Genomic DNA, 26,072 nt, shown 5'->3' with positions numbered 1-26,072 from the left:
TAGTCATCAATCTCAAATTCAACAATTGTTGGCATCAACAATAACAAAAGGAAGGAAATCGGACAACAGGGATGATAGGATAGGCGGAAATCAACAACAAAGAAGATCTATTTCCAATTCACCACCACCATCACCACCCACGCCACCACCTCAACGCCATACATTCATATCAAACGATAATCCAGTCATCAAGCAACAATCCTCAGGTACTGAATTCCCTCCTGTACACGTTATGCGCTACCGCCCGTCTCGATCAAAAAAATGAACATGGATTATCCTTTTTTTTTTTTCTCTTCTTCATTTACCCCTTACATATGAATCTTTTATTCTCTTGTCTCTCTTTTTATTTATAGTTTAGTTATTACCTCTTTTATACCCACGGTAGGTACAAATACTTGTATTCCAGAAATCAGCATTTGTATCTTATGTGTGCCTTAGTAAATCATTTTTATCTTCATGCATTTTCCACCAGTATCATCATCATCATCTTCTTCTTCTTCTTTTATTCCTTAGTTTATGTCCTTTTAGTACTAGATATATGAATATACTTAGATTATTGTTACTATGATTCTTCTTTTTTATATATATATATATATATTATATCGGGTATTGTGTATATACGATTATGCACAGCATGTTTTTTTCCTTTTATGTATTCATCTCTTTCTCTATTTAATAATAAAGACTAAACATATATATATACAATCACATATACATACATATATTCATTGACATAGAAAAAAGGGTTCGATAATAAAGACATGAAATTTCGGCAGGGTAGCAATGGCCATCGGATGGTCGGATTCAAAAAAGTGGCATCATCACAGGGCCAGACCATGGTTTTCCTTTTTTGTTCATTCTGTTAGTATTGATCTTTCCATGGATGTTTAAAGTATAAAATCAATCTTTCCTTTTTTTTTAAAAAAAAAAAAAAAAAAAAAAGAAAAAAGAAAATCAATCTGACCGAACAAAGAAAAAATAAAGTATATGCGAGACGTATGGAAAAAAAAAAGAAGGGGACAGGTGGGAAATATAACAAATATGCAACTTGTCGCCCTACCCCGTTTCCCCCTTTCTTTTTTCATACACACTTACATTCATTTAATCGGCGGTTCAAGTTTGACATGTTTCTATTTTCAATCCATGCTTGTTTCCCATCTCATCCTCATTGACAAGAACATGATGATCATCCCCATCCAACTCGATCAATCCACCCCTTATGCAACATCATGGTTGAATGAATGAAAGTGAGGAGATACGAGTGATGATAATACCGAGAGTAATGATGATGATAGGTAGGCATGATGGTAATGATGATTGTGACCGAGATGATGACTTGTAGTTATTTAGTTGCATAAGCGACTGTGTGTAGGCATATGGTAAGTAAGACTATTCTAGATAATCAAAAAAAAAAGATGACCGCGCGAGGATGGGGGGAAAAGCGCGTGGCCAGCTTGTCATTGGTGAATGGCACTTTTTTTTTTTACAATCTTTTATTAGAAATAGAGGAGAGGGTTTTATTATCTTGGGCTTCCCAATAATTCAGTGCACTGATGTGTGATGTGTCTAGGCGTTTTTTTTTTTTTTCGGTAGGAGCTTTTTCTTTCTTTTTTTTTTTTGGGAGTGGAGGGGGGGGGGAGAGATGATGATGATTGAATAGATATATAAAAGGGAATTGAAGCTTTTTTTTTTTTATTTCTATCACTGGTTTTTGATTTTCTCTCTTTCATTTTCCTTTTTTTTTTTTCTTCCTCCCTTCACCTCTTTCTTTCTTTTATTCATTCTATTCATCATCATCCTTGTATTATAATAATAATAATAATATAGTGAAGAATCATGTCCTTTAAACCAAAACCATTAAATTTACAAGGCGGCCAATGGTAATTAAAATTTATACAGCAATCACCTTAGCAACCACAGTATTCACTTTTTTTTTTTTTTATATAGTGCTTGGTGTGGCAAGTATGGTCATAAAAGACCTACCTGTCCCTTGTTGAAATAAGAAAAAAAAAAAAAAACTTTCCATTTATTCACCCAATTGATTCTCCCTCATTTTCAGGATTCACTGTATGGACTTCAAGCTCGACAAGCTCCTATCTGTTTGTTCCCTATGTCTCTTTTTCTATTCTTCCATCTTCTCATGTCTTTTTACTGTATGATTTTCTTGTTTTTATATCTCTTACCTTTCTTATGATGCCACTATTATTCCTCTTATATATATCTCATAATGATGATTCTGATGATGATGATGATGATGTACATATTTTATTTGTTTTATGGATACCTTTTTTTTTTTTTGTTTTATACTTATATTTCAAGTGATCATCCCATTCAACCGATTCTAGCTTGATGAAACTGGATTCCATCGCTGAAATCATCATCCCTCCCATTTTCATTCGTTCCCATATCTTCAACCAAAAATATATTACACCCTATTGTTATTTCTTTTTTTTTCAATCAATCAATCAATCAAAATAAACGTAGTCAACTATACCACCATTTATCACCTATCGAGTATATATTTTATAGTATGATTCATCCGCGAGATCAATTGAATGTTAGATGAACTTAAAATTGAAAGTGTTGTCTTCATCCGATGATAGAAGTCTGATCGCACTTTTTTTTTTTTTTTTTTTTTTTTTTTTTTTTGATTGGAAAACTTCAAACTAAGAAGAAGATTTAGGTCCACATTAATGTATAAACTTTCACTTTGTCGATCACTTTACAATTAAGGATTAGCTCTTCTAGAAAACAAAAGAAAAAAAGAAAAGTTTATAACGACTTGAGTTACCTCAACCATATTATTTTGGGGGGGGGGGAGGGAAGATAATTGGGATGACAAGGAAAAGCTCTCCCTTATTTTTTTTTTTTTTTTGTTTTTTCGGATCTAAAGAGTCTCATCAAATAGTACGCATTTCTGTACCTTACACGTATTGTTGCCAAAATGAAAAGTTTTCCGTCTTTGTCATATTGCTACTGTTATTCTTGATGATGATGATAGGAAAAAAAAAAAAAAAGGAACCGAAAAAAAAAAAAATAAATCGAATTGAAAGCATTAAGGTTTAAAATGAACGTGCAACACGCGTGGAATCTATGGATCCCTTTCTCCTGTGATGTCTTACTTTATTCACTAATATCGTTATTTAGAGAAAGAAATTAAACTATTTTTATATCAACCATGATATCCTGACAGTTGTAAATATTTTGGCAGTGTTGAAATCTCTTTGGATTTCGGTTGCCGATCATTATTGGTTGAATTTAGAGTTCTTGGCAAAAAAAAAAAATAATTGATTTTCTCACTTTCTTTTTCTCTCTCTTTTTCTTTTTTTTTTTTTTTTTTTTTTAATTGTTATTTTTATTTGAAATATACATTCAAGTCAGGCAATGATATGGATATTGGACAAAGGCCTAGTCGTCAACGTCGACATCTTCCAATACATGGCACCTTTTCAACTTCTCAATCCTTCTCTGGTTCGGTAAATCAAGGTTGTAACGATAGCGAAACTGACGACAATGATGATCAACAAGATGTAAACACTGAAAACCATACTACTTCTTTAATGAATCCCAATAGACGTCGACGTATTGGTCATGGTTCAAGGACAAGGATGAAACCAAGTATTACTGGCATATCAACAAGGAATAATAATATAAACTCGGGTATTTGGCGTGTATGGTTTTGGCGAATGTGTATTGTCTGGATTGCCTTTTTATGTCTACGTGTGGCTACCAGTGTCTTTCAAGGTGATACGGCTTTCTTAAGTGTGACTCAGTACGTTTCTCAAATCTCCTTCCTCTTTCCTGATGCAAGCGGAGGTATTTTTGATTGGGTGACACGATGTTTGGCGCGCCAACAGGATGAACTTGGTCCCCCTTAAAATGAAGGGTCTTTGGGATGGTAGATTAGTTTTTAGTTTGATTAGTATTGTAGTATAGTATTACATGTGTATAGTATAATATTAGTATAGTATAGTTAGCAGTAGGGAGTCATAAGTTTGTGTGTGAGTCTCGACTTATCTAATGTATTAGTATCTGTTGTTGATTCCTATCATATCCTATGACGATGATTCCTATGATGATGACATGATCCAAAAATAAAACACCATTTCAATATTTTTCTTTGTTTGTAAAAATGGACAAAAAGGGGTATGTGTGGAACTTTTTCGTTATCTGACATTCACTTCCATTGATGATTATTTTTCATTATTATTATTGTTTATTTCTTCTTTTATACAGAAACATGTCACGTTATATGTTTTTTTGCCACAACTAAGCTTACGAAGTGTCTCGATACATAGCACAAAAAAAAAAAAAAAAAAAGACACGCAAATAGACATTACACGCACATAGGCACCAAGTCACTCAGTTACTCACTCACTCACTTACACATACACGTACACACACGCACACACACGCACACACAAAGTAGGGGATGGGGGGTCACTTCCATCTTGTCTATTAAATCATGTTTTACTCCCTTTTTTTTTTTTTAATCCTTTCTTTTCTTTCACTTATTTTTCTTTCACTGATTCTTTCAACTTTTCATGCATATAAGTATCCATGTCATTTGATACAGAAGACGACTTATGGCAAAATACAACACAAAACGGTCTAGATTGGTCATCCAACAATAATAACCATACAGACTTGATGGTACCTAGTAATACAATGACTTCTTCCTTACTAACAAATCATCATCATTCACAACAACAACAACAACAACATCCCATGTCATCATCCACATCACCACCAACGCCTACCAGTACAAACATCAACACTAGTATGACAACTAACAATATAGCATCATCCTTTTCATCATCATCATCAACAACAACAAACAATGAAACAAAGATCACTCATCCAGAATGGGGAGTGATGAAAGATCAAGAATTCCATCCCTTGGCTCATAAACATCAACGAGATCTTGAAAATATTTATCAATCTAATTCTGCCTTGTCTGATTTTTACTTTTGGCAAGCCAGTCTTGGTGGTTATTGTATGGCTGATATGGTACAAAACATTGTTGTGTCTTCTGATCAAGCTTTTGTCTTGGTACGACAAATCGTTGATGGGCCTCCTCCACCGGGTAGAAAGAAAAAGGGGAAAAATAACAAGATATGATCATCATCATCATCCGCAAAAAAAAAAAAAAGAAATCCCAATCCATTCCAAAAAAGTAAAACTCCAAAAAAAATAAAAATAAAAAAAAAAAGAGGGGACGATGAAAATTTTGTTGGCGTGGACGATCATCGTCATCTTTAGTCATAACCATAGGGGTAGTCATAATAGCATCAAGATAGTTTTTATACATATATATACATACATATTATATACATATTATATATTTATATATATATATATATAATATAGGTTATAGTTAGTATGAATGATGTTTTATTTTGAATATAATATAATATGTAATAAACAAATTGAAAAAAAAGACAATAAGTAAAAAAAAAAAAAAAAAAAAAAAAAAAGTGGAAGGAATAAATAAACAAAATGAAAAAAAGAGAGAGATATTGTCCTGTATGATTCTTCAGTAGGGATGTTTTTGAAAGAATAAGGGATGATGAAGGGTAGAGTGGAAGGTAGGGTTGATGTACATCAATAAGAAAAAAAAAAAAGTAAAAATGAAAAAATAAAAGATTTTTGTTTAAATGCATAATCTATAACTAACATATCGGCCAGCTGTTTCACTTTCCCGTAAAATCTTGACAAATTGTCCACGCTTCAAACCATAATACCGGGCGACTGGATCACTATGTTGTATACGTGGTAATTGAGTTTCCTTCAAACGGTATCTTTGCAACAAGGCAGCCTTTTCTTCGTTGGTAAGAACTTCATGTTTTGGTACAAGGACGTGATGAGTGATGTTGACCAATAATTCGTTTTCATGGAAGGATTCTAGCGTATGTTTAGAAGGTAATGATTGCATCACCTTGTTGGCGGAAGCTGTCAAACTATTTTGATATACACAAATACCTTTAGGGATTTGTTGTTGAGCCATACGTTCGACAAACCTATTTCAAATATATAAATGAAGGAAATACAGGTAGTTAGATACAAGTTATAACTCCCTTTCTTTCAAGTACTTACACTCTTAATGGTTTCACGCCTACAGACTTGTCCTTGGGGAAGAATACAAGTAATTGATCAGTAGGATCATCCTTCTTTTGGACAACAAACGTCAAATGGTCGCGACTAAATCAAAAAAAATAATAATAATAATTGAGTACATGAGTTCAACATATAATAAATACTTACTCAACGTCACCAGATGGGGCATAAGTTCGCTTGAATATATCTAGTTCCATACCAAGTTCGGATTGAGATACAAGGTATCCCTAATAATAATAATAATAATAAAAGAAACATCAAGATCTTATTTATTATTTGTGTTTCCATGAATTTTTCTAATACACTTACTCTATCGTGAACCATTTGATGTGTAGTACGGAATACCCTCCATAAACGGGTGACTTCATTGTTACTGGTGCTGTCCATGGATGTTGAAACAGAACTTGGTTAACTACGAAAAAAAAAAAAAAGGAAAAGAAAAGAAAAGAAAAAGGCAAGAAAAAAAAAAAAAAGAAAGGCTATTTCTCAGTTGGCATTGTTGCTGCGAGCATTTTCAACCAAAGGAAAAAAAAGCCACAGCGGAATTGGAATTGTAAAATGAGACAGATAGAGAAGTACAAGAGGTGTACGTATGCTTTTGTGTCAATAATAATAATAATAGTAAGAAAAAGTCATCAACCACTTCTTATATATTTATTTAAATATGGATTATGAATAATCAAAAAATGTCTTTTTTTATTTATTCATTTTAATAAATTGATATTTATACTCTGCCTCTAGAAAAAAAAAAAAAAGAAAAGGTAAAGGGAACATTACGTCACGGTAGGCAATTCGGAGTGAAAGAGAATAAATGTATTGCGTGGTTAGCTGTGCGCGTAAAAGAATTGGTTTGGAAAATCATCAACAATTTTTTTTATTTTATTTTATTTCTTTCCTTCTTCTTTTTTTTTTTTTCTTTATCAAACGATCTCATACCATTATTCTTCTTCTTCTTTTTTTCTTTTAATACATACATATTGATATAATATGGCATCAAGTTCCAATCCTTCTTCTGACCCTACTGCTACCGATCCCAAATCACAAGCTTTAACCGCCTATCGAAAACGACTTTTAGAACATCGTGAACTGGACGCCAAGTTGAAAGAAGGTATACATTTTATATATAAGGACCTTTTGATGGAATAAGAAATTAAGATTGTATAGATTGGAAACATTTATAGTTCCTGGTAACTCACTTTTTTTTTTTCTTGCAGCTCGACTTAGTCTCAAAGCTCTGGACGATGATTTTGATAAAACTGAAAGTGATATTAGTGCTTTACAAAGTGTAGGACAAGTTATTGGTGAAATGTTGAAACAAATTGATGATGAACGATGTAAGTTTGAAAAATAAAGGACAATAAAAAATAATATTGACTTTTTACTTTATTTTATATATAGATATTGTGAAGAATACAAGTGGACCACGTTATGTAGTTGGATGTCGTCCCAGTATTGACAAAGAAAAACTCAAACAAGGTGCACGAGTGGCATTGGATATGACAACATTGACAATCATGCGCGTTTTACCTCGTGAAGTAGATCCTTTGGTATATAATATGTCTGTTGAAGATCCTGGAGATATTAGCTTTGCTGGTATTGGTGGTCTTGGTGAACAAATTCGTGAACTTCGAGAGGTAAAGTATATACATATATATATATATATATATATATATATATATATATATAACGATATTGACATTGATTTTTATACATTAGGTGATCGAATTACCTTTAATGAATCCTGAATTATTCTTACGTGTTGGTGTCAAACCTCCTAAAGGTGTATTGTTATATGGTCCTCCTGGTACTGGTAAAACTTTACTGGCAAAGGCTGTAGCAAGTACTCTTCAAGTCAATTTCCTTAAAGTTGTATCAAGTGCTATTGTGGATAAATATATCGGTGAAAGCGCAAGATTGATTCGAGAAATGTTTGGTATGTAAAAAATAACAATAATATTGAAAACTATATTAATCTTTCATTATTAGGATATGCAAAGGAACACGAACCCTGTATTATATTCATGGATGAAATTGATGCTATTGGTGGTCGTCGATTTTCAGAAGGTACTTCAGCCGATCGTGAAATTCAACGTACATTGATGGAAGTAAGTTGGTGAAAAAAAGAAAGGAGAACTTTTTTTTTTTTTTTTGTTGGTCCTTGTTCATCTTTTTTTTTCTTTATCTTCTACTTCTTTTTCTTTAGTTATTGAATCAAATGGATGGGTTCGATTATTTGGGTCAAACAAAGTTGATTATGGCTACTAACCGTCCTGATACCTTGGATCCTGCTTTATTACGACCTGGTCGATTGGATAGAAAGATTGAAATTCCCTTACCCAATGAACAAGGAAGATTAGAAATTCTAAAGATTCACGCTGGCACTATCACAAAACATGGTGATATAGGTATGATAACAGATATAAATAATTTGAGATGACTGATTCTTTATTATTTATTCTTATTACCATTATATAGATTATGAAGCTATTGTGAAATTATCGGATGGATTCAATGGTGCTGATTTAAGAAACGTGTGTACTGAAGCTGGTATGTGATTTGAAAAGAAATGAATCTTTATCATCTACAAAACTAGTTCTGATGAATATATATATATATATATATTTGACATTAGGTATGTTTGCTATCCGTGAAGAACGTGATTACTGTGTACAAGAAGATTTTATGAAGGCTGTCCGCAAGGTGCAAGATATGAAGAAATTAGAAACAAAATTGGATTATGAAAAGATCTAGATAGTTGTTTCCTAGCTTAGTTTTACTCTTTTCCGTTTATAACCTTTTTGCACATAACATGCACACACGCACACACACACAAAAAACAAGCAATCACATATTCTATATAAACATTTTATTATCTATTACGATGACTTTTCAAATTATTTGATATCAAATACTATCTCGGTGAATTTTATCAATTTGTCTTATGTGTTTAGGATGAATTTTTGAAATGAAATTGAATATAGTTTTATTTTAATATATAATAATACTATGGAACATATGGAATAATACTGTGATAATAATATTGATAATAAAGATATTAACATGTTTGACCAGTATTTTTTTTATGTTTACCAATTTATACAACACCTTTGCATGAGACGAAAAAAGTATTCGTTGGGAGTGCAGTGAATTCAAACCCAGAATCCTTGTTGTGTTTATTTCTTTTGAAAGATTCTCCTTTTTCTCTTTCTTTCTTTTTTTTTTTTTTTTTTTCTCTACTATTATTTATTCATGACCACACATACTCGAACTTCATCGACTTCTTCACAAACACATTCTCGGAGTGATGTCAATCTATCCATATCACCCACTCAATTTGACGGAGATACATCATTCTCACCTACTACTAATCGTTTCTTTAAAGAACATACCCTGCCAGCATCCGCCAAAATACCTCCTACTTCTTCTGCTGGCACCTTTCCTCACCATATTCCAATGCCAATACGTTCCATGTCTGCGACTACGTCTTCCAATGTATTAGATACTCCTACTATTCGGTCGCCACCTCGAGGTGGAGGAAGTCAAACAAAACGTCATAGTATGCGTTCTTCACCGCCGTCTACACCCGTTGCTCAAGGTCATTCATCATCTTCGACAGCTACCAATAGTGATAAACCCTCTCGAAGTCTTTTTCAAAACAACAATAATAACAATAACAGTAGCAACAATACCAACAATCACAATACTACACCTATTCCACGACCTCATTCACCACCTACGACGACGCCACCAAGTATTCATAAATCAATCAACGCTTTAGATGCAAAATCAATCACTCTAAATATGGAAAAATCAACACAACAAATGCGAGCTGCAGTAGCTTCCGTGGCAGCAGCAGCAGCGGCGGCGGCCAATGCAAAATATCATTCGAATCCATCTTCTGAAGAATTTCACGTTGCCTCACCAAATTCGCCAACTTATTCTCATCATCCTCATCATCCTTCGTCTTCATTTTTTGGTTCTTCCTCTTCTTCTTCTGGTCATCACTATACACAAACATATCACCACCATTCTATGATTCATTCTCCATCAGCAGGTGGTGCACCACTTCCTCCAACACCAATAACACATCCTCTTCATGCTTATCATCGCCAAGGTAGTATCAGTAGTATTACTCATCCAAATACGTCAACTCAATCTATAAACAATGGTATCAGTGGTATCAACAGTAGTAACAGTGGCAATTATAACAATAACAACAGTACTAGTGGCAACAATGGTGATTTGTGGCAATCTCTATGTGTCCGAGTTCTTCCTCTTTTCAACGGTGAAGGTGTACAAGGTTCTATTGAATATATGAATGATTTATTAAGGTAACTTTCTCTTTAACATATTTGTATATATGGTGATAACTTTTTTATTATCTATTTATATAGGCAATGTTTATCTGATCCTATCTCGCCACAACTTTATCACGACATTGAATCATTATTACATGATGGAATGTTTACATTAAATGCCAAGATGTTTGGGGTGACGGATGAGAAGTTGTTAGATCGATTAGTAGAACAATGGTCTTTCTTCTTTACCTATGCCTTGCCTTATTTTGAAGCTGTCTTCTTACCTTTACGAACGGATGTGCGGTACCGATCTCAGGATGAAGCAGAAATGTGGAATGTACGAAATATGGCCTTGCAAAGTTTTCGAGATAATGTGATCTTGTTACAAATCAAACGACTAGAAGGTAAAATAAAAAAATAATAAAAAAAAAAATTTAAAAAGAAAGAGAAAGATCTAATCTTTTTGTTATTATTAGATGTCTTCAACAAGTTATTTACAGATTTTGGATCATCACAGAACCCGGCAGCAAAAGCAGCAAAAATGTTACAAATGACATCAGTATTAGCATCAGCTCCAGATCACAATGAAGAATTAGATCGTGTATTATCGAATCTAAAGGCAAATTGGAAAATCATGATGAACAAAGGTGACAGACGTGGATTTGCAGGTGTCAGACGAACAAGAGCTGGACCTCCTTTGAATGACAAGATGTTTGGATGATTGTAGATTAATTTTTATTTGTTCTTTTTTTTTTTATCATGAAAATTGTTATAATAAACATTCCCTCTTTTTTTTTTTTTTTTTTGAAACAAAAAAGAAATTCAGGATTATGACAAGAGATTCATTTTCTCAACAGTATTAATGATCAATCGTCATGATATCAAATGATAATTTTTATATGAGATATCCGGGATCTGAAATTCCTTGATTAACTATATGTGGCACCAATCAATTGACATGTGAAGCTTTCTCCCTTTTGTCAACCTTTTTTTTTTTTTTTTTTTTTTTTTTTTTTTTGAATATCTTCCCCTTTTTATACATATATATTATTCTTTCCCTATTTTATTTGTTTCATTTTCATAAACACTACCCAGTCGCGTACATTTATATATTCTTTCTTTAACCCCCCTTTACAACAATGTATACCCAAACCAAGTCGCCTGTACCATTCGACAAAGTATTCGATCACATTAAAACCAGTCTACCACCATCGTTACATGGACCTCTAATGACAGCTATACGTGCCTTTGGATTGTCTTGGTCGTTGACAACAGCACCAGGCATAGTAGGTCTCTTGATCAAACTATGTCTTGCATTGATTCGACTGAAACGACCTACATTCAACCGTACGTTCCTTCTCCTTCGTCAGTTCTTATTTATTCAGTTACCTCAGCTCCTGGGTAAAAGTTTCTATCAAAACGGATTTCCTTGGCTTGTTACAGGTGCATTTGCTTCTCATCGTTTTGTTTCCTATATGTTACAGTACTGTCGTGAATTACAACATATCAACAACAACGACAATAAGAAGAAGAAAACCACAAGATGGACATTCGATAGACAACAAAAGTCAATCCTCTTTTTATCAGCAGCAACCTCCATGTGGTTTGTACGACGCTTGTTTCCTAAAACAAAGACGACCGAGTTCACCTTTTTTACTTTGGTACGCGCTTTGGACGTGTTTGCTCATCGGGCCTACCATTCTCCCACTATCACCAATGCTGTACCCTCCTGGACAATGAAGTATGGTAGCGTGATTGTATTTTCATTGGCTTGTACTGAAATCATGTTTTCTTGGTTTTATGAACCTTCTCGATTACCAAAGTAAGTGAGTTATGATAATCCTCAAAATAAAAATACTGACTTGTCCTTTATTATATATATATATATATATATATATATCTGTAGAGGATATTCTATGTGGATCACAAAAATGGCACAAATGGATGAACGATTATTATTTGCTCTTAGAGGTATTCGTGATGGTACCTGGGTATATGGAGTAAGTGATGAAATGAATATTTTATTATTATTAATATTAGTAGTATTATTGTTTGCTACTTCATGAAACTAATACGTACTATTTTTTTTTTTTTTTTGAATAGAAAGATACAGGAAATAATGATTTACTTGGCAATTATTGTGTGGATCTTGGTTTATCTTATCATTCTGGTATTCCAACTCGCGGTCGTATTCCTTGTCGAGTGGTTCATGGTGGGCAACCATGGGGATGTGAAGTTCATGCATTATCTCGATTTATCAAAGGATTTATCAAAGTATTTTTGGTAAGAAAAAAAAAAAAAGATGAATACATTATAAAGTGTTAACTTTTTTTTTTTTTTTTTTTTTTTTTTGTATAGCTCTATTTTACAGTTCATCTCACACCACCACTGTTATTCAAACGAAGTAAACTCGCACAAAATCCAGTAGGTAGTTTACAACATATTCTCAAGGCATCCATAAGATCATCAACATTTTTGGCAACATTTATAACGTTGATATGGTATTCGATTTGTTTGACAAGAACACGGATTGGCCATCAATTACTTGGCGTGAATCAAAAAATATTAGATGATACTTTGGGACCTTTGATTGGTAGTGCTATGTGTGGATTATCTTTATTGATTGAAAATCAACATCGAAGAGGTGAAATGGCATTGTATGTAGTACCTAGGGCTTTATTCTCGTTGACAGAACGATTGATTGGACCTTGGCATCGTCGTGGAAGATGGTGGGAACCTAAATTGGCAGAAATGATGGAAATCATAGTATTTGCTGGATCAGTGACAACGGTAGTAGGCGCTATGTACAAGGAAAAAGAAATGGTACGAAGTTCGGCACGGGGCATTCTCGGTTGGATCATGAAATACGAATTGAAGGAAGAATCATCGGAACACTTAAAATGATAATAATGATGATGATGTGGCGGTTACTGAATTTCTCTCCCTTTATTATATACATATTCTCACCCCCTTTTTTAGTTTGTTGTGTGTTTTTTTTTTTTTTTTGTTATTCATCATTAGTCTTATTATTCTATCTTATAATTATTTTTATTATTACCATTATTTAGTAGTAGTTTCTAGATTCCCTTATATTATTTTTTATCATAATAAAAAAAATGCAAAACATAACCAATTAAATATATCACGTGGTTGTTCTTCATTTCACCATCCAAAAAGTAGCAAAGTCTGATGATCAGTTTCCCTTTAGTTCATACCCTCCTCCTGTTCGTCATCTGTTAAAAAATGGAGGCTTTTTGAATCCCCCTTCTCCCATCCAGCCACCCAATTTTTTTTTTTTAATTTTTTTTTTTTAAATTTCTTTTTTTTTTTTTTATTTCTTTTTTTTTTATTATTATTTCATTTCTACTTTCCATTAGTGATCACAAAAAGGTATATACTTTCCTTGGGGATCATTGAGAATGAATTACCGCTGTCCTCCGCTTTTTTTTTTTTTTTTATTTTTTTGGGTGTTCTTTTGGGATGATAATGGACCTTTTTTTTTTTTTTTTTTCTCACCGGTACCTTTTTTTTTTATTCTATTCAACCATCATAGTCTTTTTAATATAACTTTATTATATTTTACAAACGGTCATGGCCTCTTCTCTTACTTATCAACTTCGTCAACAACAGCAACAACAACAACAACAACAACAACAATTGACTGATAGTAAACTAGATGGTACCACTGTCGCTACTCATCTTCCTTCACCTCCGAATTCCTCCTGTGGAGAAGAAACTACAACAAGTCCTGTTACTAATGATCAAGTACAAAAGAACCATCATACTCAACTTGAAGACACTACTACCATTAGTAGTACTACTACTAAAAGTAAAAGTCTTGGCACTCAACTATCACCACTACAACAACAACAACAACAACAACAACAACAACAACAAGAAGAAAGAAGGGATTCCTTACAGTCTCATTTTAGTACTTTGACCTTACAAGCCATTTCAAACTCCCTTCCTGAAAACTATACCATTGACCATTCCTCCATCAAAGCTTCTTTACAACAGGCTTTGGCTACTACTGTGGCAGCAGCAGCAGCAGCGGCAGCAGCAAAGACAACAACAACGACTCAACATGATACCAATACAACACCCATTCCAATCAACACTTCGTCCCCATTACGTCGAGAATCTCATTCTAGTCATTTGAGTCATTCGTATCGTAGTGGAACAGCAGATTCTCCACTACAATCCCATTTATCACCAGCATCCATAGCCGCTGCTACAGGAGGATTGACCATACGACATAATAGACGACCTTCAGCAGCTATAGATCAGCAGCAACGAAAACAGCGAGGATTACCAACAACTGATGTATCATCCTTACCGAAGGCATCACATTCTTCTAAATCTTCGACTTCATTACCATCTTCAGCATTTTCAGGCTTATCATCATCCACTCCTTTATCTAATTCAAACCATGGTGGCACTTTTCATCATCGATGTGATGATTGTGGCAAAGTATACAAACATCCAAGTTGTTTGACCAAGCATCGATGGGAACATTCGGAAGAATGGGAGTTAACATCCAAGTTATTATTGACCAAACATCAACAAGTACAAATGTTGGAAGCCGCCGCTATCTTGGTCAGTATGGATCCTCAACAAAAACAGCGACAACAACAACAAGAAGAGGAAACATTGGAAGAGAGTGATATGGATCAAGATGACGAAGAGGTGGATATATTGAATGATGATTCGGATGATGACGCTACAGTTGATCTCAATCATGCACAAGACGACGAGGATGATGATGATGAATCCATTCATATTGATGATGATGATGATGATGATATCTCGATTGAAATGGATCAAGACGATCAGATGACGGAACAGCATACCTTTCCCTCCATGGTTGGCTCAACTCCTGCGATGTTACCTGCCTCCTTCTCTACCAATATTGTTTAATACTTTTTTTTGTTTCTTTTCTTAGTTTAGTATTTTTTTTTTTATTCATTTGTATATTCCCCTCTCCTCTCCCTCTTTTCCCCTACCCTCATTTAGGATTTAGTTCATACATATATATACTTTTTTTTATCTTTATTTAAGACCTGTAATAAACTTTTGTTTTTTTTTTTATCATCATTCATCTTTTTTTTTTTGTCAACCTCTTTTTTTTCCTTGTAGTAGATAGCCTGTTAGTAGTATTCTATTGGATGCCATCCACATTATATTTTTTATCACAAAAAAAAAACAAGTATTGAAATTGGAGTAATGTTTTTTGATGATCCATATCAACACCATGAAAAAAAAAAAAAAAAACTTTTTATCCTCGGTGATAGACATTATGTCAAATGATCAAAAAATACCCTGTTCTTATACTCTACCGGTTCATAGGTTAGTGGGTCAACATTTATGTTATGATGATGAGTGCCAATACTTCGTAGCCATACTTTCATTCGAACGATGAATAACAAATGATGGAAACGGAGGACGGATAATCAATACTTTCCCATTAAGACGAAAAAAAAAGGATAATTTACAAACACCCCCATGGCAACAAATGATCATCGACAAAACAAAAGGATTATTTTCATTGATGATAGGTAAGTAGTCAGTACAATACAACCGAATCAAGGCGGAGTGCAAAGGGATGATGGGATGATGACCAACCTTTTTTTTTTTTTTTTTTTTTGCGCATGGACCTTTTTGGAATCGATTGGTGGAATACCATTATCTATTGATACATAGATCTACATTCCTATTGAAATTCAAATGGTAGTAAATCATCACAAAATAGAAACTTGCCAAGTATATATATATAGTTATTCTTAGGAACTTTACCAAGCCCATTTGGATGCTTAAAAGGAAAAAAAAAAAGATTAATAGCCTTTTCTTTGAAGTCGGCTTAGCTGAAAATAAAAGTTTGAATACACTTTCCAGGAAATCCAATCTGAAAGGAAAAAAAAAGGTACAATACAAAAAGTGTTTTTTTTATTTTATTTTTTTTTATTTCATCCTCAATGAAAATAAAGGAAAGAAGACGGGAGAATGAAGTAGATAGTGCGTTTGTGTATACATATAAAGAATAGAAAAACAAAGAGAAGCACAAGTAGAAGAATGTATATGTAATGTATAATATATATATATAGAAAGAGAGACAAGTAAATAAAGAATAACTAAACTAAAACAAAAAAAAAAAAAAAAAAAAAAGGTGGGCACAGGGAAGATAGAATTACTAACAACAACCACCGGAGGATTTTCCTTTTGGTTCATCATCACCACCACGAGTCATGCTGCGTACACTAGGAGGTCTTAGTTGAATACGATCACCAGTAGGGCCGGCTTGAGATTGTTGATCAGCGTTGACTTGTTTCTTAGGGACGTTGCTGTAGATAGTATTGAAGACGGTGGCAAAAGCGCTTTCGACATTGGTGGCATCCAGTGCAGAGGTTTCCATAAATAAGAATCCTTCTTGTTCGGCCAAAGCACCTCCTTCTTCTGTTGTCACTGCCCTGTTCGTTTCACTTAAATCCAATTTGTTACCAACTAACATAATCACAATATTGGGATCAGCATGTTCACGTAATTCCTTTAACCAGTGTGTGACGTTTTGGAATGATGTTTGTCGAGTAATATCTATCAAAGAAGAGGATAATCAATACGATGTCTTTTATTATTATTTTTATCTAATTTTACCATATACCAAAAGAGCACCCACTGCACCTCTGTAATAAGCACCAGTGATAGCACGATAACGTTCTTGTCCACTTGTATCCCAAATTTGAGCCTTGATGGTATGTTTTTCTTCAATAAATATATATATATAAGGATATAATTATTATCATTTCTTTTTACCCCTGTAATTTTTTTTCTTTCTTCTATTTACCTATTTCGATATTCTTGGTAGCAAATTCCACACCAATAGTACTTTTGGATTCCAAATTGAATTCGTTGGTCTATTAACAAAGATATAGTTTAATATGTTTCTTTATTTTTCTTTCTGTCATGTTTTCATCTTTTTTTTTTCCTAAAGTGATGACTTACAGTGAATCGAGATAATAAATTGGATTTACCTACACCACTATCTCCAATTAAGACAAGTTTGAAGAGATAATCATATTCATCATCAGTCAACATGACGGTATTTGAATCAAAGATAAGAAAAATAAAAGAAAGAGGGAAAAAAAAAGAGAGAGAGAGAGAGAAGAGTTTGGAAACTAAAAAAAAAAAAAAATAAAGTAAAAGACTAAAGGCGACTGCCCAGCCAATGGCGGTGTACGAAATGAGCCCACCATTCAAAAAGTCTCTATTCAATTCTGTTGTCCCGGAGTCGAGACTATAAAAGTCAAAGTGGGACAAAAAAAAAAAAACGGATACATGCTTCCGTTAGTTAAAGCTCACATCATGATGATGACGATGATAAAAGATAGATAGAGAAAATCAATATAAAACAAAAAAAGATATATTTTTGATCTTATTATTCTCCTCTTTCATTTGCCCTTTTCTATTATTATGTCACTTCTTCCCCCCCTTATCGGGTTGTCAATGACAACAATAATATTTCAATAAACCGATCGACGGATGAAAATTTTACTTTTGGTGATGATAAAAAAGAAATGATTTTTATCAAAATTAAACCATGATGAATTTTTTTTTTCTTATGAGGGTCACTTTGTAATACCTTATTGATTTCATTTCAAAACTCTTTTTTTTTTTTTTGGTGTCAATGTATTTTATGATAAAGAATTATTGTCAATTAGTTTCTCATTCTTCTTTTTTTTTTGCCACAGATTTTAATCATCATCACCCCATGACTATGATTATCATATAATTTAAAAGGGGTGAAAAGAAAGAGAAAAAAAAAAAAGAAAACAGAAGGAGCAAAGATGAATAAAAAGGGGGAAAATAAAGAAAGAAGGATTCAGGAGTTCATCGTAAGGGTGGCTGACAGTGAAAATCCAAAAGAGTACTGTTTACACGAGTACAATTACCTTATTAAGATGGCTTAGTTTTTCCTCTCCGCCCCGCATCAAGTCTTTTTTTTTTTTTTTGCCCTTTCTTTTCGTGAGGGTGTGCATTAAAGTTTTTTTTTTTTTTTCTTTTCTTCTTTTTTTCTTTCTCTCTCAATCTCCCTTTTGTTTATTTCTCTTTATTCTCTTTCTTTCCGCTTCTTTTTTTCCCCTTTCTCTCTGTCTCCTTCTCCTCCATTATTATACTTCATGTTGCAAACAATGCCACCTCAAACTCATCATGGTGGGTCTTCACTTCAAGGCAAAGTATTATTGGCGGCAGCAAAAGAGGTAGCTATAACAACCATAAAAGAAAATAAATAAATAAATAAAAAATTAATTATTATTATTAGAGAACACCACAAGGATTATTAGGCGCTAAACGAACTTCATTGGGCAATTTGAGAAAATCCAAATCATCTACAACAGCAGATCATCAACAACATAAAACTGAATCGATGGTAGTAGATATGACTATGAAACGACGATCAACTGGATGTCTTCGACGTGCTTCATTTTATTCAACCAAAAGTACTAAATCGGCTGATGCATCACAAATCAACAAGGTAAAACAGTTTAGATAATTTTAGTTTTTTAGCCCTCCCTTAGTATTCTTAGTGTTGGGTGGAGATCACATGGCAACCTTTTTTTTTTTTTAAAAAAAAAAAATATCAACAACAACAATTTGATACTGATGATTTTATATATATATATATATTATACAATAGGAAGTTTGGCGACCCCCAGGATTTTACGAAATCCCGAATATCCTTGGCAGCAATGCATTCTTGAAACCTGAACCACAAACCCAATCTACTTATAGTCTACGACCTTATACACCACAAAAACATATCTGCAAACGTCCTTGGCTCCCAGCAGGTAAATCTTTGGATATTCCTCAACTTCCTCCTCTGGTGAAATCTGAAAACGAATTTGAGCGGAGCATTCGCAAAGCTCTTCCCAAGATGCAAGTGTCTTCTTTGGACCCACGCAACAAGTACGCTAGTTTCAAGGAAATCGGCACTGGTGTCAATGGTTCCGTGGTTCGTACTACCCATCGTTACAAAAAGAATCTGCATCTGGCTATCAAAAGATGTCGTTTGGACCCCGATCGTGAATACAAATTGGCTATCGTACGTGAACTCAAAATCATGGCGTCTGGACATCCCAATCTTATTCGCTTACGTGAAGTGACTCTGTGGCGTGATGATGTTTGGATGGCCATGGATCTACAACGTTGTTCTGTCTTTGCTGTGCTCTGTCAACGTGGCATTCCCGAAGAATATGCTGTTCATATTACTTGTGAAACCCTCAAGGCTCTACAATATCTTCATGCTAAAGGTTTTATTCATCGTGATATCAAGTGTGAAAATCTGTTATTAGGTTGGAATGGTGAAGTCAAACTAGGTAATCTATTATTATATAATATATATATATATATATATATATATTGAATTAATTATATAATTTTTTTTTTTTTTTTTTTTTACAATTTACAGCTGATTTTGGCTTAGCTACAAGAACTACAAAACGTAACAAAGATCGTCTAGGAACAAGCAAATGGATGGCTCCTGAAGTCATTCGTGAACAGTACTATGATGAAAAAATTGACATGTGGTCTCTTGGAATTACCGTGGTGGAAATGATGGATCGTGTACCTCCCCATTACTTGTTGAAGGATGAAATTGAACTGTTTGCTGCCATCCTAAGTGATCCAAGTCCTACCTTCACTTATAGTTATCCCACAATGTATATGCGTGGTTTGGTTGCTTGGTTATTAGATGAAAATGCTCGAACTCGACCCAATGCAAAGGATGTTTATCAGGTAAATATAGATATCCATATGTATGATGATCACTAAATCTTAACCTTTTTTTTTTTTTATTCCAACAGGAAATCATGGCTCATGTTCAAAGTAATCTATTACGAATGGCAACTACGAATGAACTAGCAAGATTTGTCAATCATGTTTTACCTCCTTATTGATGAATGATTTTCCTTTCCTTTTTTTTTCATCATGACCTTATATCTTGGCCTATTTTTTTTTTTTTAGTCTTGTCTCTATTTACTTAGCATACCTACCATCAATTCCCACACACACACATTTATATCACGATTATCATAATCACCCCTTTCAACATTTATCATCATTACCATCATCTTCATCTCGATCATCATCTTTATCAACTACCATACAAACACACTTTCTTTATATCATCACCTTCCCTCTCTCCCTCTTTCTTTTCTTTTTGCCCTTGTCTGTTTTATTAGTTTTGAACCGAAAATAGGTTTTACTGCGTCCAACCACCTACTTCATCTTGATTCCCTTATATATTCCATCATGTTCCTTTTTGGCTTGCCCCTTTTTTTTATTATGTTGTGAATTTTCCCTTCCTCCTTCTCTTTCCCCGTTTTTTTTTCTTTTTTGTATGTTTTTATTCTTGTTTTTTTTTCCCATCGATATCAATAAAAGAATCTTTTTTTTTATTTATTTGAATATGAAGATTTCAAAAAAAAAAAAAAAAAAAAAAAAAAAACTAATGTACATTTTGATGTGTGTGTGTGTGGGAGAAACATGTCATTGAATCTATTCTATTGATGTCTATACTAAACTATCCTACTATGGACTATAATAACGTGTATATATATATCATAGTTCCGATACGTAATTCCCTATGCAAAAAAAAAAGTATAAATACATCATCCCTTTGTTTTCTCTATTTTCTTTGCCACCTCTTTTTTTGACATTTTCACAGATTGTCATTCCACCCCCTGTTTGACATAAAAACTTGGTTTGCCATCCATCACCCCTTACTTGAATCATCTCCCCCCTTTTTTTTCTCTCTATTTTCCTCCTTTTTTTTTTTTTATTGCTTACCAGGGAAAATACCGGTTTGTCCATGAAGTTTGCCAGTCCACCAATCATTTTGATCCATTGTACGTTCAATCAATTCAATCTTATCATCTTTTCGAAAAGATAAATCACCATCGGCTTGAGCTTGATAATCATAAAGAGCAATTACATATTGTCCACCAGTTCGATTGGCAATGGCAGGTGGTGCTGGTGCTGAAGAAGGTCCCCATGCTTGTTGTTGTAATTGTTGCTTTTCTTGACCTGTACTGTATTGATTCATCATCCTAGGTGATGATGATGATGAACCATATGCGGGAGGTGGTGAGAGTGCCATACCTCCTGCTTTTTCTTGTTCTCGTAAAGCTGCTCTTTCTTGCAATGATAATCGTGAATTGTTCACACCACCAGATGCTATATTTGATGTTGTTGTTTTCATACATCAAAAGAGGAGAAAAAAAAATAGAGGATATCATGAGCCAATTTTTTTTTTTTTTTACCATCTTGGTATTACCTGCTAACCATGCTTTTCCACCTGATTTTAACAAATCCATATTTTCCATTTCAGCCCGAACATCATGCTGTGATTTTCGATAATTGAATCCATCCTCAATACCCATTTGATTGGTGATAAAATGATTCAAATTAGCATTGAATAGTTCATGATATCGAGCATATATCATCCCATAAATTTTGACTTGAATTGCATAATATCTTTCGAACACCGGTTGAATAAAATGTGATTGTAGTTGAAAGAAATGTGGCAGCTGTTCCTTTAGCATATTATTGAGGTATTCATAATCTTGAGTTGCTGTATCCAATGCAGTCTCCGTCTAAATAAAAAAAAAAACCATAGATCATGTGAATATGATCATGAGAAGGGAAAAAAAAAAGAGTCAGTCAGTCAGCGTTGTCGGTCAGTCAGTTAGTCATTCATTCAGTCATTCAATCTATATCTCTATATCTTTTTTTCCTCTTTTCTAAATACCTTGAATATCTGTTTTTCTTCACTAAAACTTCGATCTTGCTTTGCAGTTAGCTTGGCGAGGGCTAAGCGATGTCGGTCATAATCAATTAATTTGTGGCTGCGCTTAACAATGGTTTTTTGAATGGTTTTTGCAATATCCAGTAAATCCAACAGAGGTCGTGTCACATCTCGGTCCAATCCATCCAATTCTGGTAATACTTCATCCCGGCAATACCCTAAAGCCGCCTCAGCATCGTTGACTGCTTGAATCGCCTCTGGAGCAGTAGATGGCACCCGTTTTTGTATCATCCCTTCTACAGCTGGAGTACCAATATAAGGATCATACATTGCTGATAAATACGATGCCATACTTGCTTGATGCATCATAGCAGCTAAATAAAAAGAAAAATAAGTTCATTTATACAAATCCTATATTTTTTTTTCTTTACATGCTATACTGTCACGATAGGTTTGTATATCCTTGTAAAGTCTTTCCACTACTTTGACATTAGACTCAAACTTCTTTTCCAACGCCTTGAATTCAGGATCCTGAGTTGCTAAAAAAAGAAAGAAATAAGTCTTCGTAGATCAAACAAAAAGTTTACTTACTTTCAGCTTTTCGAGAAAGAATTTGGTGTGGTAAACGATGGATAGCTTTTTGTAATCCCTATAATATAAGAATGAAGGTTTTAGAGTTTGACAAAAGAAAGTATATAAAAGAATAAGCTTTCCCAATATATCATGGTTTTATACCTACCTTCCAACTCATAGTTGTTTGTATATATGTATATATTAATGTATTCTTTGGTAAATAGAAAAAAAAAAAAAAAAAAGAGAGAGAGAGAGAGAGAGAGAGAGAGAGAGAGAAAAGGAAAGAAAGAGCAAAAAGGTCAGTGCGGAAAAAAAAATATTTTTGTACATACATGAGAGAGAGAGAGTGTGAAAAGTGTGAGCTTATCAAAACTCAGCATGGGTTTCACCCGCAAAACAGTTTGGGGTTACAATTGATGGAAGTATCTTTGATTTACTTATCTAGACACTACTTTTTCTTGGTAATTTCACTGACTTCTTATTTGGCTTATTCATCAAAAAAAAAAATCTCGGGCCATTGTCTTTGTACTGCAACAGGGTGAACATGGTATTTCTTTATACTTTGTAATTCACTCAAAAAGTCATCATTACTACACCAAATTTGGATCGAACATACATTAAAAATATTCTCTTTTATTTGGCCTGATACTAATTTACAGTGGGTCACAAGAAAAATAGTTTCGTGATATTATAAAATAAAAAATATTCCTGAAATGGATGTCGCATTAACACTTTTTTCAGGTATCGCTCCAGAGATGATTGGTATGTCAGTTTATTGATGATTGATGTTTGATGACTGATTGCCTCAGCAGGTGAGCTGATTTCTTTTCAACAGCCATATTTGGAAAAAAAAGAACCTCTTATTTTTTATATGGTATCATCATCATCCTATAAAACTATCACCATTATATTCCTCTTAAAAAAGTTAAGTTAATATTATCTCTGATTATCGCTTACCTTGTCATCTAAATGTTCAATGAGCATTAAAAGATTTTCATCCATTTTTCGAAAAATTGCCTGATGTACCCTCGACGATTTGTTTTTACAGCCAAAATTTGGCTGAGGAGTTCCAAATTTTTGGCTGTAAAATCCAAAAATCGATCCCATTTTTTCATTCTACATACAAGCTTGGAAGCAAACTTTGACTTGCCTTTTCTCACTCCAACGTCATCATCATCATATGAAATTCGAACACAAACATTTCCTTTCGTTTCATTTCATTTTGCTTATGTAATTGATAGGTTATCATTGTACTTATAGAGAAGTTAAAAAATGAATATTTATATCGCCATCCCTATTTACCATACCAACGTCATATCTTTCTTCCTTTCATTAGGCAATCATCAAAGTAATATATATCTACACAACAAAAAAAAAATGCATGAACAGAGGATTATGCATAATGCATGTAGGGAAAAAAGAAAGTTTTATTAAAGTTCAGGCTGTCAAAAAAGTATTTAGATGGAATCATGAATCTATATTGATTTATGTATGAGTGGCTGCTGGAGCTGGAGTGGATGAAGCTCTGTTATTGTTGCTACTTGGTCCTACCACACCCTAAATAGTATATACAAAAGAAAAGTCAGTAGATGATCTTATCATTGATTTTTATTTTATTACCGGATGACCAAAGGCGAACCACCAAACCAGAATAGCAATCATCACACAAATGCCAATGGTTAAGAAGAAACAACACCATTTTTTCTAAAAGTAAAAAAAAAAAAAAGAAATACATTATATATGAATGTTTTGTACGAATCCAATGTTATATATATATAATTACCGCTCGCGTTGCTTTTGCGCTCTGAATGGCCCTAGCGATAAATTTGTTACCTTGTTCCAAGTTTGCAGTTGTATCTTCAGCGTGATATTCTACTTGATTCAATGTTTCACCTTGCTGTTCCACTAGCATTGACATATCCATAAACAATTGATGTAGTTCCATGATGGTTTGTTCGATCTTTTTGATATCTTGATGTCTATCTTGAACTTCACTTAAAACTGCACGAGCTTGACTTGTTCGTCCGGCTTGCATTAACTTTGATAAAGAATAAAATAATAATAATAATAAATTAAAATCTATTGACTTTTTCTTGCTCTTTTACCGATTGTGTAAAGACTTGACTTGACTTATCCGAATCAATAATATCATCTACTTCTTCTTGTGTCGCTTCAGGCTTGACGATTCGAATTTGGCGTTCAATGCGTTGTCGATAACGTCGATCATATGTACGCTCCATATCTTGGTATTGTTGAATGGTGCCCATAAATCTTTTTCGTAAAGCATTGGTCTATTTAAAAAAAAAAAAAAATAGAAAGACCATCAAGATTTATGATAAGAAAAACGAGAAGAATTATTTTACCTGCGTTCGACGAATTTGACCATCACTATCATTTGGATACTTCACATTTGATTGTTCTATGACTAGCAAAAAAAAAAAAAATGATGAGTCCCATTATTGATCTTTTTATGTAACTTACATTTTATTCTATTTTTGATATCATTGTTTCTTTGTTGTGTTTCCTTCTTCAAAGCGTTTAATTGTGATGCATAATTTTTTGATTGAGCTTCATTGGTGGAGGTCAAGGCGGCCTCATGAAGAGATTGGATTTCTTGTACATTGTTTCCGACTGCAGCAATCTCTGATTTCAAATCATCAATTTCTTGAAAGAATGCTGGCATGGTCGATACATCGGCTTGAGGTCTTGAGGTCATTTCATAAGCTTGATGATCAGAATCATTATACCGTGAAGTTGCTGGTATTGTTCGTTGAGTAGTATCATATCCTGCTGGTGTTCGTCTAGGTCCAAATCCATCATTGTATTCATCACTAAATATAAAATATCAAATCGTTCAGAGAGAAAAAAAAAAAAAAGAAAAGAAAAGAAAAGAAAAGAAAAAAAATCATGCATTCCTTACTTGCTTCTCCGATACCCTGTTGTTGGCTAAATAAAAGTTTTATAATTAATAAGAAAAAAAAAATCAATGAATTGACAAATTCAAAACTTAATAGCAATAAGGATCATTTTACCTGACTATCGCCTCTTAATTCCGCAATACGATCTCTACTAAATGAAAAAGACATACGTGTTGGTTGTAAATAAAAGGAAAAAAAAAAGAGAGAGAGAAAAAAAAGAAAGCAACTTTTTTTTTCTCTTCTAAAAAAAAAAATGCATTTTTCATCATTCGATTTTGACCCCCGCCTATGGTTTCTAAATATGGATTCGTGACTTTTCTGTCCAATCCCAAAAATGATGGCTGTCTCTGACTCCCCTTCTTTTTCTCT

At 33.5% G+C, this 26,072-nt stretch overlaps 12 protein-coding genes across 12 annotated transcripts; 8 read left to right on the top strand and 4 right to left on the bottom strand.

Annotated features, from left to right (window-relative positions):
• Positions 1-1,670: 1,670 nt before the first annotated feature.
• Positions 1,671-2,275, top strand: BX664DRAFT_360738 (uncharacterized protein; the record flags this gene model as incomplete). Its single annotated transcript, XM_051548187.1, has 2 exons — positions 1,671-1,880; positions 1,948-2,275. A coding segment is annotated over one exon (157 nt), but the record flags the coding sequence as incomplete, so codon positions are not given.
• Positions 2,276-3,332: 1,057 nt separating this feature from the next.
• On the top strand, positions 3,333-4,115 carry BX664DRAFT_338128 (uncharacterized protein). The gene has a single exon (XM_051546375.1). It carries the CDS (start codon positions 3,390-3,392, stop codon positions 3,876-3,878), a length of 489 nt encoding a protein of 162 aa, XP_051398344.1. The 5' UTR covers positions 3,333-3,389; the 3' UTR covers positions 3,879-4,115.
• A 399-nt stretch (positions 4,116-4,514) lies between these two features.
• On the top strand, positions 4,515-5,474 carry BX664DRAFT_338127 (uncharacterized protein). Its single transcript, XM_051546374.1, has 3 exons — positions 4,515-5,152; positions 5,179-5,183; positions 5,451-5,474. The coding sequence occupies exon 1, from the start codon at positions 4,561-4,563 to the stop codon at positions 5,119-5,121; it is 561 nt and encodes a 186-aa protein (XP_051398343.1). The 5' UTR covers positions 4,515-4,560; the 3' UTR covers positions 5,122-5,152; positions 5,179-5,183; positions 5,451-5,474.
• BX664DRAFT_338126 (RNA polymerase) lies at positions 5,455-6,545 on the bottom strand. The gene is made up of 4 exons (XM_051546373.1): positions 6,427-6,545; positions 6,265-6,344; positions 6,097-6,201; positions 5,455-6,020 (listed from the first exon to the last, which is right to left on the bottom strand). The coding sequence occupies exons 1-4, from the start codon at positions 6,502-6,504 to the stop codon at positions 5,654-5,656; spliced, it is 630 nt and encodes a 209-aa protein (XP_051398342.1). The 5' UTR covers positions 6,505-6,545; the 3' UTR covers positions 5,455-5,653.
• Positions 6,546-7,032: 487 nt separating this feature from the next.
• On the top strand, positions 7,033-9,130 carry BX664DRAFT_380184 (26S protease regulatory subunit 10B). Its single transcript, XM_051548887.1, has 8 exons — positions 7,033-7,225; positions 7,332-7,451; positions 7,516-7,751; positions 7,834-8,050; positions 8,104-8,222; positions 8,321-8,522; positions 8,593-8,664; positions 8,750-9,130. Exons 1-8 carry the CDS (start codon positions 7,105-7,107, stop codon positions 8,866-8,868), a joined length of 1,206 nt encoding a protein of 401 aa, XP_051398341.1. The 5' UTR covers positions 7,033-7,104; the 3' UTR covers positions 8,869-9,130.
• A 218-nt stretch (positions 9,131-9,348) lies between these two features.
• BX664DRAFT_300531 (HbrB-like-domain-containing protein) lies at positions 9,349-11,214 on the top strand. The gene is made up of 3 exons (XM_051542345.1): positions 9,349-10,448; positions 10,512-10,819; positions 10,892-11,214. The coding sequence occupies exons 1-3, from the start codon at positions 9,367-9,369 to the stop codon at positions 11,134-11,136; spliced, it is 1,635 nt and encodes a 544-aa protein (XP_051398340.1). The 5' UTR covers positions 9,349-9,366; the 3' UTR covers positions 11,137-11,214.
• A 1,132-nt stretch (positions 11,215-12,346) lies between these two features.
• On the top strand, positions 12,347-13,319 carry BX664DRAFT_265870 (uncharacterized protein; the record flags this gene model as incomplete). The annotated part of the gene is made up of 3 exons (XM_051540876.1): positions 12,347-12,415; positions 12,519-12,698; positions 12,774-13,319. The coding sequence occupies 3 exons, from the start codon at positions 12,347-12,349 to the stop codon at positions 13,317-13,319; spliced, it is 795 nt and encodes a 264-aa protein (XP_051398339.1).
• A 444-nt stretch (positions 13,320-13,763) lies between these two features.
• BX664DRAFT_360731 (uncharacterized protein) lies at positions 13,764-15,511 on the top strand. The gene is made up of 2 exons (XM_051548186.1): positions 13,764-13,805; positions 13,969-15,511. The coding sequence occupies exon 2, from the start codon at positions 14,007-14,009 to the stop codon at positions 15,330-15,332; it is 1,326 nt and encodes a 441-aa protein (XP_051398338.1). The 5' UTR covers positions 13,764-13,805; positions 13,969-14,006; the 3' UTR covers positions 15,333-15,511.
• Positions 15,512-16,330: 819 nt separating this feature from the next.
• On the bottom strand, positions 16,331-17,596 carry BX664DRAFT_175278 (GTP-binding protein). Its single transcript, XM_051540007.1, has 4 exons — positions 17,412-17,596; positions 17,254-17,323; positions 17,064-17,171; positions 16,331-17,003 (listed from the first exon to the last, which is right to left on the bottom strand). The coding sequence occupies exons 1-4, from the start codon at positions 17,502-17,504 to the stop codon at positions 16,603-16,605; spliced, it is 672 nt and encodes a 223-aa protein (XP_051398337.1). The 5' UTR covers positions 17,505-17,596; the 3' UTR covers positions 16,331-16,602.
• Positions 17,597-18,753: 1,157 nt separating this feature from the next.
• BX664DRAFT_175264 (kinase-like domain-containing protein) lies at positions 18,754-20,584 on the top strand. The gene is made up of 4 exons (XM_051540006.1): positions 18,754-18,942; positions 19,105-19,783; positions 19,876-20,201; positions 20,270-20,584. The coding sequence occupies exons 1-4, from the start codon at positions 18,835-18,837 to the stop codon at positions 20,360-20,362; spliced, it is 1,206 nt and encodes a 401-aa protein (XP_051398336.1). The 5' UTR covers positions 18,754-18,834; the 3' UTR covers positions 20,363-20,584.
• A 334-nt stretch (positions 20,585-20,918) lies between these two features.
• Positions 20,919-23,021, bottom strand: BX664DRAFT_338110 (uncharacterized protein). Its single transcript, XM_051546372.1, has 6 exons — positions 22,952-23,021; positions 22,804-22,861; positions 22,216-22,751; positions 21,742-22,060; positions 21,255-21,641; positions 20,919-21,049 (listed from the first exon to the last, which is right to left on the bottom strand). The coding sequence occupies exons 3-6, from the start codon at positions 22,579-22,581 to the stop codon at positions 21,027-21,029; spliced, it is 1,095 nt and encodes a 364-aa protein (XP_051398335.1). The 5' UTR covers positions 22,582-22,751; positions 22,804-22,861; positions 22,952-23,021; the 3' UTR covers positions 20,919-21,026.
• A 1,171-nt stretch (positions 23,022-24,192) lies between these two features.
• Positions 24,193-25,910, bottom strand: BX664DRAFT_338108 (t-SNARE). The gene is made up of 8 exons (XM_051546371.1): positions 25,818-25,910; positions 25,706-25,731; positions 25,267-25,616; positions 25,149-25,210; positions 24,891-25,076; positions 24,569-24,823; positions 24,406-24,489; positions 24,193-24,342 (listed from the first exon to the last, which is right to left on the bottom strand). The coding sequence occupies exons 1-8, from the start codon at positions 25,869-25,871 to the stop codon at positions 24,271-24,273; spliced, it is 1,089 nt and encodes a 362-aa protein (XP_051398334.1). The 5' UTR covers positions 25,872-25,910; the 3' UTR covers positions 24,193-24,270.
• Positions 25,911-26,072: the final 162 nt, after the last annotated feature.

The sequence above is a fragment of the Halteromyces radiatus genome (assembly GCF_025201355.1).
Source record: "Halteromyces radiatus strain CBS 162.75 chromosome Unknown BX664scaffold_6, whole genome shotgun sequence".
Classification (NCBI taxonomy): Eukaryota; Fungi; Mucoromycota; class Mucoromycetes; order Mucorales; family Cunninghamellaceae; genus Halteromyces; species Halteromyces radiatus.
Note: the sequence above shows the minus strand (reverse complement) of the source record. Positions and strands in the feature narration are given on the sequence as shown.